At 33.6% G+C, this 13,781-nt stretch overlaps 1 protein-coding gene across 1 annotated transcript in view; it reads left to right on the plus strand.

Moving 5' to 3' along the window:
* Positions 1-1,963: 1,963 nt before the first annotated feature.
* The window catches only part of LOC149769594 (von Willebrand factor D and EGF domain-containing protein-like), a gene marked incomplete at its 5' end in the record, with an annotated part of 35,032 nt that continues 23,214 nt past the window's right edge, over positions 1,964-13,781 (plus strand). Inside the window, 4 exons of the mRNA XM_089949831.1 lie at positions 1,964-2,027; positions 5,911-6,123; positions 8,766-8,868; positions 12,882-12,987. Coding sequence (XP_089805957.1) covers positions 1,964-2,027; positions 5,911-6,123; positions 8,766-8,868; positions 12,882-12,987 — 486 coding nt within the window. The remainder of the gene's footprint in view (positions 2,028-5,910; positions 6,124-8,765; positions 8,869-12,881; positions 12,988-13,781) is intronic.

Consider the following 13,781-nt stretch of genomic DNA (forward strand, 5'->3'; position numbering starts at 1 on the left):
TCGCCAATAAGGAAAAAAAATCGCAATTTGCGACATTGGCGAAGCCCAGGACTATCCCTGGTATGTTTCATTGACAACTAAGCATAGGTACATTTCATTGGTACCTAAGTGTAGGTACATTTCATTGACAACTATGTATATGTATATTTCATTGACAACTAAGTGTAAGTACATTCATTTATAACTAAGTATAGGTACATTTCATTGACAACTAAGTACAGGTACATTTCATTGACAACTAAGCATAGGTACATTTCATTGGTACCTAAATGTAGGTACATTTCATTGACAACTATGTATATGTATATTTCATTGACAACTAAGTGTAAGTACATTTCATTTATAACTAAGTATAGGTACATTTCATTGACAACTAGGTACAGGTACATTTCATTGACAACTAAGTATAGGTACATTTCATTGACAACTAAGTACAGGTACATTTCATTGACAACTAAGTGTAGGTACATTTCATTGACAAGTAAGTATAGGTACTTTTCATTGGTACCTAAGTGTAGGTACATTTCATTGACAAGTAAGTATAGGTACATTTCAATGACAACTAAGTGCATCTATATGTCATTGAGATCTATGTAATGACACTTTGGACTGACCACTTAGTACTGGTACATTTCATACATACCAAATGTACACTGAGGAGGGAAAATATGGAATTGTCTGACTTTGAAAATTAATGCTGATTTGTAGAAGAATACAATTTTTAACACTGACTTGAATGAACATAAATCACACAAAATGAAAACATTACCACTGCTTTCAAACACTTACAACTATATTCAAAGGGTGATTATACAACTGCATTCAAAGGGTGATTATACAACTACATTCAAAGGGTGATTATACAACTACATTCAAAGGGTGATTATACAACTACATTCAAAGGGTGATTATACAACTAGATTCAAACACTTACAACTACATTCAAAGGGTGATTATACAACTACATTCAAAGGGTGATTATACAACTAGATTCAAACACTTACAACTACATTCAAAGGGTGATTATACAACTACATTCAAATGGTGATTATACAACTAGATTCAAACACTTACAACTACATTCAAAGGGTGATTATACAACTACATTCAAAGGGTGATTATACAAGTACATTCAAAGGGTGATTATACAGCTACATTCAAACACTTACAACTACTTTCAAACACTTACAACTACATTCAAAGGGTGATTATACAACTAGATTCAAACACTTACAACTACATTCAAAGGGTGATTATACAACTACATTCAAACACTTACAACTACATTCAAAGAGTGATTATACAAAGCAAAACATTCTCAGTTAACAACAATTGTAAAAAATAATTTTCCACTTGCTCATAAATCAAATGATACAAGCTAGTTAATGTGAGTGTATACTGGTAATTATCATAGTCAAAGCTCTATCTTAACATTTGTTTTGTGATAAAACCCTACTACATTTAAACATTAGTGCAATGTGCCATAATGATCACCTCTCTCAAACAATCACCTCTCTCAAACAATCACCTCTTGTATCCAGTAAGTATCTGACCTTACAAAAAGTAATTTTTCAATATCTTTCTATATAGATTTTAAAATATATTAAGCAGGCAAAATATTTGAATCCCACATTTCAGCTGTTAAAGTAATGTTTTGTTAAAATTATTCTATGAAGCAAATTGTTTGGCAAATATTTCATCTGCTGCTGCAATTTGAACAACATATTTTTAAGCAACCATTTTATATCATATAGAATCAAGGTTAGAGCAAATATTTCTATTTTATGTATGTCTATATTATATAGGATCGAGGTTTCTATTTTTATGTATGTATGTTTTATATCATATAGGATCAAGGTTAGATCCAGTATTTCTGTTGTTATGTATGTTGGTATTATATCATATAGGATCAAGGTTCCAACTAATATTTCTATAGCCTCACAAACTCTGTTCTATTTTTCAGACGATATGACAACTTCAATGAGGGAGAATTTGTTTTGTATCGTCATTCAACACTGCCATTTGAGGTAAATACTCAACTAGATTTATTTTGGCAGTTCTGTCGAAAACATTTGTGAAAAATGCTCAAGTCAAAAATCCCTTTTTAAAGCTTTGGATTTTGAATGATAATTATGAGTTTTCCTTAAATGTTTTATTCCATGTGTTATTCAGGTCCATCCTGGTTACTCCACTTGTTATTCAGGTCCATACTGGTTACTCCACTTGTTATTCAGGTCCATCCTGGTTACTCCACTTGTTATTCAGGTCCATACTGGTTACTCCACTTGTTATTCAGGTCCATCCTGGTTACTCCACTTGTTATTCAGGTCCATACTGGTTACTCCACTTGTTATTCAGGTCCCATCCTGGTTACTCCACTTGTTATTCAGGTCCCATCCTGGTTACTCCACTTGTTATTCAGGTCCATCCTGGTTACTCCACTTGTTATTCAGGTCCATACTGGTTACTCCACTTGTTATTCAGGTCCATCCTGGTTACTCCACTTGTTATTCAGGTCCATACTGGTTACTCCACTTGTTATTCAGGTCCATCCTGGTTACTCCACTTGTTATTCAGGTCCATACTGGTTACTCCACTTGTTATTCAGGTCCATACTGGTTACTCCACTTGTTATTCAGGTCCATCCTGTTTACTCCACTTGTTATTCAGGTCCATACTGGTTACTCCACTTGTTATTCAGGTCCATCCTGGTTACTCCAATTGTTATTCAGGTCCCATCCTGGTTACTCCACTTGTTATTCAGGTCCATCCTGGTTACTCCACTTGTTATTCAGGTCCATACTGGTTACTCCACTTGTTATTCAGGTCCATCCTGGTTACTCCACTTGTTATTCAGGTCCATACTGGTTACTCCACTTGTTATTCAGAAGTCCATACTGGTTACTCCAATTGTTATTCAGGTCCATACTGGTTACTCCACTTGTTATTCAGAAGTCCATACTGGTTACTCCACTTGTTATTCAGGTCCATCCTGGTTACTCCACTTGTTATTCAGGTCCCATCCTGGTTACTCCACTTGTTATTCAGGTCCCATCCTGGTTACTCCACTTGTTATTCAGGTCCCATCCTGGTTACTCCACTTATTATTCATGTCCATCCTGGTTACTCCACTTGTTATTCAGGTTCATCCTGGTTACTCCACTTGTTATTCAGAACATTATCCTGGTTATTCCACTTGTTATTTTGACCATTCCTAGTTGCTCACTTTCAGTTCAGATCAATTCTGGTTATTCACTTTTATTCATACCAATCATGGTTGTTCAGTTACTATTTGGACTAATATTGGTTACTCACTTGCTATTTAGACCAACCTGGTATAATAAAAAAACTGCTAATTTTTATGTCATCATAGAAATAACTTAACATTTTAAATATCATTATGACAAGCTTATTAATTTCATATGGATCCATCACAGGAATAGCTTATACATCCAATATTTAGGACTATTTGGTTTGATATGATTTCTCTGCTCTCTGTTAATGTTTGTAGATATAAAATTGCACTTTTAACCAGATTTCCATTCTAGAATCCCACTTTATTATTATTGAGAGTCTAAATTCCCACTTTATTATTATTGACATTCCAAAATCCCACTTTATTATTATTGACATTCTAAAATCCCACTTTATTATTATTGACATCCTAGAATCCCACTTTATTATTATTGACATTCAAGAATCCCACTTTATTATTATTGACTTCCTAGAATCCCACTTTATTATTATTGACATTCTAGAATACCACTTTATTATTATCGAGATTCAAGAATCCCACTTTATTATTATTGACTTCCTAGAATCCCACTTTATTATTATCGAGATTCAAGAATCCCACTTTATTATTACTGACATCCTATAATCCCACTTTATTATTATTGACATTCTAGAATCCCACTTTATTATTATTGACATTGAATATTTTATGTTTATGACCTGTTAAAATTAAATCTAACTATTTATTTGACTAAAAAGAATAATCTTCAACTTTGTGTTTTAAAATGTAACCTCTTGAACCATATACTGTACAATGTTTTGTTTATGCAGCCATAAAATATGAACTCTGCAGCATTGCTCTAAATGGTATATTGGCTTTCTGCAATCATAATGAAGTTTGTAAGTTTGCCTTTTGCAGTAATGTCTGTGTTTAAAACATGACCGTCTGTAACTATATTGGTGTATAATAATCTATAATCTATAGCCTTGCTTATAAATGAAAATTATTATAAAGTATATTACAAGGTCATGATAATGTTTTATATAATATTTACCAGGGTTGGAACAAAAGTTCAGACATGACTAAATTATTTAAGTGGGTTATTGGGCTTCATTGAATATCAAGATGACTATAGACGGAAAAGTATAGTCTTCAACACCTGTGGTATTTTATACTATGCTCTCTTGAAGCATACTCTTTGGAAAATTGACTCTTTGCAGCCATTTAGTTATTTAATCATGTCAGAGCATGAACATTTGGTTAATATAGTCATACTTAATTGTAAAACAATTTGCACTCATCTTCGCTAGCCAAGGTTCTGATATGTTAACCCTATCTACACCTTGGCATATCGAGCAGAAATTTCTGTGCTTCAGGTCTTTGATTTTCAATGGATGCAGTGACAAACCAACACATCTAATCAAAATTAATTTGTTCAGATATGAACACTGTTCCCACATGATCAAGCAAGGGGAGCACACAACTTGAATTGACTCATAAATAAGTAATTTTCCACTGTCAGTCCATATTTGAACAAATACCTTTCATTGAAATTAACCTGTAATGGCTGCTCTCTGGTATGTTGTCATACTTTTGATGTTATACTTACAAAGTATCCTTTTGAAGTCAGTTGCCTCCACCAGTTTTGTACGATGTCCAATGCACCACTGTTTTACACTGTTGGTTAGTTGGCATTACATACTAAGGGAAGCAACTCATGAAATCTAATAACTGTCACTTGGACAAAGCACTAAAATATCTTTCATACCCACAACGGTGTGATAGGGTTAACACATTAGAATCTTGGATAACGAAGATGATTTGCACATTGAGCCATGACCTTGTCTAAAATTTGGCACTCTGTAGCCATGCACTTGTTTAAAATTTGGCACTCTGTAGCCATGACCTTGTCTAAAATTTGGCACTCTGTAGCCATGCACTTGTCTAAGCTTTAGTAACCTGCAGCCATACTCAGATCTAAAATCTGGCACTCTATGGTTATGTCTGTTTTTAGATTGCAGCAACTTTCATTGTTTAGAAGTGACTGAATACATGTTGTGTTTGAACTTCTACACTATGCAGCCATGATGCTAATTAAATTTTGGCACTTCAGAACCATCCTACAGTCAAACATGTGATACTCCTGTAAACAGTGTGTAGTTTGAAAACTGGCACTCTTTTTATTATGTTATACAAATATGAAATGTCTTGAAATTTATACTTTTCAATGTGTTAGTGTTTGAAAATTTGCACTGAACAACCATATTGGTCATTAGGCTCTCTACGTCTCTGTTAGTGCTTAAATACTTGCATTCTCTACAAAGAAGAATTCATGAATAAAGTTCCCCCTTCATTTAGTCAACTGTAATACAGGTCAGAGCTGGGCATGGATAATGCTATCATTATTTGATTACAATACAATCCAGTCATCTGTACTACAGGTCAGAGTTGAGTACATTATAACCATGCTTTTTATACTATAGTCAGAACTGTATACAATGTTGTCATTATGATACAAGATAATCCAACCATAAATACTATACATAAGAGCTGAGTACAGACCAAACTTTCATTATGTAATACAATATAATCCAGTATCTATACTACAAGTCAAAGCTGAGTACAGACCAAGCTTTCATTATGTAATACAATATAATCCAGTATCTATACTATAGGTCAGAGCTGAGTACAGAAAATGCAGCCCTAACTCCAGGGCCACCTGTAATTGTGCTGTGGCAATCAAGTCTGGGGATGATGTCATCACTTTTAGGGGTTGTCAGAACACCCAGCATCACCAGAACCCTATGATGACTGTTCAAATTTACAAGAACAATGAGCTTACCCCTGGAACCTATGTAAAACGCATGGGATGTGGACAAAAATATGAGGTAATAGTTTCACCAGGCAGATTTCATACAAGAATACCCCTGTCATCATGTCTAATGTAGCATTCTCAGAATCAATACATTTGGTATTGAACACTGATTATTGCTAGATATGCCATTGAGCTCACTGTCATATACTGTAAGATGTGATACATATAATTTCACTATCACCTAATGTAAGAGGATCCATTATCATGCTTGCCTTATAACAGGAACTGTGTTATAATGAATGGCGTTATAATGAGGTAGTACTGCATTGATAAAACAGCACATTGCATTATGAAATCACCTTAGTTCTACAAATTGCTCATTAATTTATGATACATGATTGGTACAAGAAGGTGTTCTGTCCTGTGTTATATTTTCAGATCATATGTGCTCAGTTATCAGTTAATTTTATGATATGGTCATTTCCTACAATTACTGTCACACCAAATGTTATTCTTCATACAAAGAAAAGGTGGAAAAAATTTAATCAGTGAGTGAGGATTTGTGACACTAGATTTTTTGTTGTTGTTGTTGTAGGGTTTAACACCATTTTTCAGCACAAGATAGGCTATACATGGCGGCCAGTATTAATGGTGGAGGAAGAACCCGGAAATAACCACCGACCCAAGAGAAGCTCCTGGTAAGCTTTCTCACATAACCACATTAGTTGAATCCAAGACTTGAACTGATGCAGACAGAGGTGAGATAGCAGTGATCCATAACGGTGAGCGCTTTAGACCACTCGGCCACTCAGGGCCCCAGTGACACTAGATAGAAAGGTTATGCAGGAACTATATTAATTTTTTAGCCAAAATTTGTTTTGTCTGTTTTTAGCAACGTAAATTTGTACTAATATCAAATGAAAGATTATCAAATGTGATTTACATAGCATTTACAAATCCATCACTGTCAGTTCTGACTAATAAATCCAGTGATAAATTCAGTGATAATATACTCCTCAAGGGAGGTAACCTGCTCTGATGAGTATGACATCTGATGTCTTTAATAGCATACAGCGTGAAAGACAGAGGTATCCCCATTGATGAATCACAAGTGTAAAAGAAATACATACAATTTTAAGTTTATTTTTGTTTTTTGCTTTGAATTTGAGAACTGACCCCAGTAACCAAAACCAACTGAGCACATTCCGAAACTGAGATCAGACTCAAAATTGGAAAACTGTATTTTTCTAGTCTTGCATTTTAAGATGTTGACTCTCGTATGCATAATTCCCATAATCCATAATGTATATGATTGGGGTTTATTTGCAGTCATATAAATTAGGGTCGATTTCTTACAATGGAGGACTAATATTTTTAACAACTTTATTTATGATAAAGGTAGATGTATCAAAATTTAGAATTATTTAGGTATTTGTTTGCCTTTTCAATTTTCATTGTTTAATATTTGACACAATACCCCAAGTTTTGTTTCCAATTCTTACAGGGTACACGTTATGTGCTCTGACAATATCGTGGCTACACAGCCTGGTTTGGAACACCAAAGTTATTAGTTTGATATCCTTTGGATGTTTTATAACTCTTTTTGCAACACTAATTATAGCTGGTGAAAAAACATCCAATATAAAAGGGTGTAGAAGCATCAAATATAAATGGTTGCAGAAAGCATCCAATATAAATGGGTGTAGAAGCATCAAATATAAATGGGTGCAGAAGCATCCAATATAAATGGTTGCAGAAAGCATCCAATATAAATGGGTGTACAAGCATCAAATATAAATGGATGTAGAAAGCATCCAATATAAATGGTTGCAGAAAGCATCCTATATCAATGGGTGTAGAAGCATCAAATAAGAATGGGTGTAGAAAGCATCCAATATAAATGGGTGTAGAAGCATAAAATATAAATGGATGTAGAAAGCATCCAATATAAATGGTTGCAGAAAGCATCCTATATCAATGGGTGTAGAAGTATCAAATAAGAATGGGTGTAGAAAGCATCAAATATAAATGGGTGTAGAAGTATCAAATATAAATGGATGTAGAAAGCATCCAATATAAATGGTTGCAGAAAGCATCCTATATCAACGCGTGTAGAAGCATCAAATATAAATGTTGTAGAAAGCATCCAATATAAATGGTTGCAGAAAGCATCCAATATAAATGGGTGTAGAAGGATCAAATATGAATGGGTGTAGAAAGCATCCAATATCAATGGTAGCAGAAAGTATCCTATATCAATGGGTGTAGAAAGTATCTTATAGAAATGGATGTAGAAACAGTCCATTATAAATGGGTGTAGATAGTATCTAATATAAATGGGCATAGAATGCATCCAATATAAATGGTTGCAGAAAGCATCCTATATCAATGGGTGTAGAAGCATCAAATATAAATGAGTGTAGAAAGTATCTTATTGAAATGGATGTAGAAACAATCCAATATAAATGGTTGAAGAAACAACCCAATATAAATGGTTGTAGAAAACATCCAATATAAAGGGGTTTAGAAGCATTCAATATAAATGGGTTTAGAAAGTATCTTATATAAATGGGTGTAGAAACAATCCAATATAAATGGTTGAAAAAGCATCCAATATTACTTATGAAACTATGAAAACAGTTTAAAGCTTTTGGATAAAGCTTTCAAATCAAGCCTGAAATGAATGTATGGTAGTAACAAGTAATACACTTTCAGGTTGGCCTGCCAACTGGAACAGTGATAAGTGTCCAGAACAGTTACCAGTCTTTTATCAACATCTGGATCATGGGTTCTGCAACAGACTGGAGGAATACAACAGGTATACAGTGTGGCTAAGTCATGAAACCTTAATTACAGATTTGAGGACAGAAGTTTGGATTCATGTGTATTCAGTCTCAATAACAATTTCTTTGACTGGCAAATAAAGAGGTATATTCATATTTGATAACAATATCTTTGATTGGCAAATAAAGAGGTATATTCAGTCTCAATATCTTTGATTGGCAAATAAAGAGGTATATTCAGTCTCAATAACAATGTCTTCCATTGGCAAATAAAGAGGTATATTCAGTCTCAATAACAATATCTTTGATTGGCAAATACAGAGGTATATTCAGTTTCAATAACAATATCTTTGTTTGGCAAATACAGAGGTATATTCAGACTCAATAACAATATCTTTGATTGGCAAATAAAGAGGTATATTCAGTCTCAATATCTTTGATTGGCAAATAAAGAGGTATATTCAGTCTCAATAACAATATCTTTGATTGGCAAATAAAGAGGTATATTCAGACTCAATAATAATATCTTTGATTGGCCAATAAAGAGGTATATTCAGTCTCAATAACAATATCTTTGATTGGCAAATAAAGAGGTATATTCAGACTCAATAACAATGTCTTTGATTGGCAAAAAAAGAGGTATATTCAGACTCAATAACAATGTCTGTGATTGGCAAATAAAGAGGTATATTCAGTCTCAATAACAATGTCTTCCATTGGCAAATAAAGAGGTATATTCAATCTCAATAACAATGTCTTTGATTGGCAAATAAAAAGGTATATTCAGACTCAATAACAATGTCTGTGATTGGCAAATAAAGAGGTATATTCAGACTCAATAACAATATATTTGATTGGCAAATAAAGAGGTATATTCAGTCTCAATAACAATGTCTTTGATTGGCAAATACAGAGGTATATTCAGTCTCAATAACAATGTCTTTGGCAAATACAGAGGTATATTCAGTCTCAATAACAATGTCTTCCATTGGCAAATAAAGAGGTATATTTAGTCTCAATAACAATGTCTTTGATTGGCAAATAAAGAGGTATATTCAGTCTCAATAACAATGTCTTCCATTGGCAAATAAAGAGGTATATTCAGACTCAATAACAATGTCTGCGATTGGCAAATAAAGAGGTATATTCAGACTCAATAACAATATCTTTGATTGGCAAATAAAGAGGTATATTCAGTCTCAATAACAATGTCATTGATTGGCAAATACAGAGGTATATTCAGACTCAATAACAATATCTTTGATTGGCAAATAAAGAGGTATATTCAGTCTCAATAACAATGTCTTTGATTGGCAAATACAGAGGTATATTCAGTCTCAATAACAATATCTTTGATTGGCAAATAAAGAGATATATTCAGTCTCAATATCTTTGATTGGCAAATAAAGAGGTATATTCAGTCTCAATATCTTTGATTGGCAAATAAAGAGGTATATTCAGTCTCAATAACAATGTCGTTGATTGGCAAATACAGAGGTATATTCAGTCTCAATAACAATATCTTTGATTGGCAAATAAAGAGATATATTCAGTCTCAATATCTTTGATTGGCAAAAAAGGAGGTATATTCAGTCTCAATAACAATGTCTTTATTGGCAAATAAAGAGGTATATTCAGTCTCAATAACAATATCTTTGATTGGCAAATAGAGAGGTATTTTCAGACTCAAGGAACAATATCTTTGATTGGCAAATAAAGAGGTATATTCAGTTTCAATAATGATATCTTTGATTGGAAAATAAAGAGGTATATTCAGTCTCAATATCTTTGATTGGCAAATAAAGAGGTATATTCAGTCTCAATAACAATATCTTTGATTGGCAAATAAAGAGGTATATTCAGACTCAATAACAATGTCTTTGACTGGCAAATAAAGAGGTATATTCAGTCTCAATAGCTTTGATTGGCAAATAAAGTCTGCTCTACTTCTCAAGCAAGATGGCATTCAGCAAGCTGATTCTGCCATTTAGAATCCCCAAAAAGGATCCATGTCCATGTTGACAATTAGTGTATACCTGGTTATGTGATATAAGTGGTAGCTCTGGTAAAAACTTTATTAATGCAGAAAAATCCAGTGGTGATGCAGAGAAAAACACTTAGTGAAGGGGTGCAGATTTGTGGCAGGTAACACAAGTAGGCACAAGGTCTGTGGGATGCAACCCATGGTGTGGGGCCCAGGAAGCTTTTGCATTTAAACATTTCCATATTCCTGTAAAGAAAACATACTTTGTCAAATATTTCAGTTGTTTTTTGCTCAGTTTCAGAGGTGGGCATGGCTTACTTTTCCCTCCACCTCCCCCCAACCAATTTGCCCCTGAAATCTGCTCATTCAGTCAATTGCTTTCTGTGCCACAAGTCATCATACTTAGATTTTCATTATCAGTCAATTACATCTAAATCTCAGGACTGGTCAGTATAGTCATAGTATGATTTACTGTCAGTACTAATTGTACTATCTTCATATGGCATGCTTTACTGTCAGTACTAATTGTACTATCTTCATATGGCATGCTTTACTGTCAGTACTAATTGTACTATCTTCATATGGCATGCTTTGCTGTCAGTACTAATTGTACTATCTTCATATGGCATGCTTTGCTGTCAGTACTAACTGTACTATCTACATATAGCATGCTTTACTGTCAGTACTAATTGTACTATCTACATATAGTATGCTTTACTGTCAGTACTAATTATACTATCTTCATATAGTATGCTTTGCTGTCAGTACTAATTGTACTATCTTCATATAGTATGCTTTACTGTCAGTAATAATTGTATTATCTTCATATGGCATGCTTTACTGTCAGTACTAATTGTACTATCTTCATATGGCATGCTTTACTGCCAGTACTAAGTGTACTATCTTCATATAGCATGCTTTACTGTCAGTACTAATTGTACTATCTTCATATGGCATGCTTTACTGTCAGTACTAATTGTACTATCTACATATAGTATGCTTTACTGTCAGTACTAATTGTACTATCTTCATATTGCATGCTTTACTGTCAGTAATAATTGTATTATCTTCATATAGCATGCTTTACTGTCAGTACTAATTGTACTATCTTCATATGGCATGCTTTACTGTCAGTACTAATTGTACTATCTTCATATGGCATGCTTTGCTGTCAGTACTAACTGTACTATCTACATATAGTATACTTTACTGTCAGTACTAATTGCACTATCTTCATATGGCATGCTTTGCTGTCAGTACTAATTGTACTATCTTCATATGGCATGCTTTGCTGTCAGTACTAATTGTACTATCTTCATATGGCATGCTTTGCTGTCAGTACTAATTGTACTATCTTCATATGGCATGCTTTACTGTCAGTACTAATTGTGCTATCTTCATATTTCATGCTTTACTGTCAGTACTAATTGTACTATCTTCATATAGCATGCTTTACTGTCAGTACTAATTGTACTATCTTCATATGGCATGCTTTACTGTCAGTACTAATTGTACTATCTTCTTATAGTATGCTTTACTGTCAGTAATAATTGTATTATCTTCATATGGCATGCTTTACTGTCAGTACTAATTGTACTATCTACATATAGTATGCTTTACTCTCAGTACTAATCTAGTAATAGTACATATCTTCATAACGGTCACAGTTACATACCTTGAACATTAAGTCAGTCATTTAGAATAAAACTTGTCTATAAAGGACACTGAAGGGAATTCGTAAGCATTAAAATATAGCTGAATGCTAATACTGATGTCCAGCATGTTCATGTGTTCTTTATACAAAAGTTTTACCATTAGTTAGACACTGGGATCTTCTGTTAGTGTGATGACATTTTGCAGGAATATTTTGATGCTATAACTTGAGTATCTATGTCATTTACCTGTGACAACAAAAAAAAAACAGAATTGTAACAGGCTACATAGAACAATATAAAATCTTATACATATGTTTTCATTTGCAGGATTATGTGGCAATTTTGATGGAAACCATGGTAATATATGTGGCAATTTTGATGGAAACCATGGTAATGTTTTCTTTTGCAGGATTATGTGGCAATTTTGATGGAAACCATGGTAATGACCTAACTGATAGTCGAGGACATGTTTATAGTTATGGATCAAACCTCTACAACTTTTTAATATCATGGAAGTAAGTAACATTGATCTTTCTCAACATCATATATAAACACGAGTCTCAAATGCCAATAAAGAAATGTAAAAATTGGATGCATTTTTGAAAAAAATTATAAATTTATTGTCTCATCTGTGTCATTATAGCTGCAGCATTAGTAACATGCATGAAACAGTCCATGTGATCTCGACCTCTAACCTTACACACATCGGATCGGATTTCCAGAACTATTCCATTTCTGCTGTTAAACATTTGTACTTAAAATGATAGCAAACCATGCATGTAAATAGAAGACATATACCCTTAAAACAGCTTGGAACAATCTACCCCTAAATAGTGCATGACAATTCATTATGTGACCTTGACCTTGGACCTTTGAATCAATCATCTCCATGAATCCTTATGCATACTGATAAACTAACCAACTGAAAACTGTGACCCTGACTGTTAACTCATTGACCTCCACAGCAGTACTTTTTTATATATATTCCATGGTAGACTGCTAGACTACATCTGAAGATAGCTCATCCAAAGCAGCTGTAGATGGTACTGCAAGATCCAATACTGTAACAACTGATCACAAAACTAAAATGTAACCAACTGTGTTTCATGTGACCTTTGACTTTCATGACCTCTAATCTCTAGGAATGCCCCCCATCCCCACAAATGTGAGCAATTTATGATGATAGTCTACATTTAAAAACCGGAGATATTGTCCTGTAAAAAGAGTTTTAACGAAAACATTGACCTCAGCCAATGTAATAATGGATGGATTGACAGACATTGTGACCACTATGCATTACTTTTAGTGA

This window comes from Sinohyriopsis cumingii, unplaced genomic scaffold, assembly GCF_028554795.1.
Source record: "Sinohyriopsis cumingii isolate HCF-2022 unplaced genomic scaffold, ASM2855479v2 utg003568l, whole genome shotgun sequence".
Taxonomy (NCBI): domain Eukaryota; kingdom Metazoa; phylum Mollusca; class Bivalvia; order Unionida; family Unionidae; genus Sinohyriopsis; species Sinohyriopsis cumingii.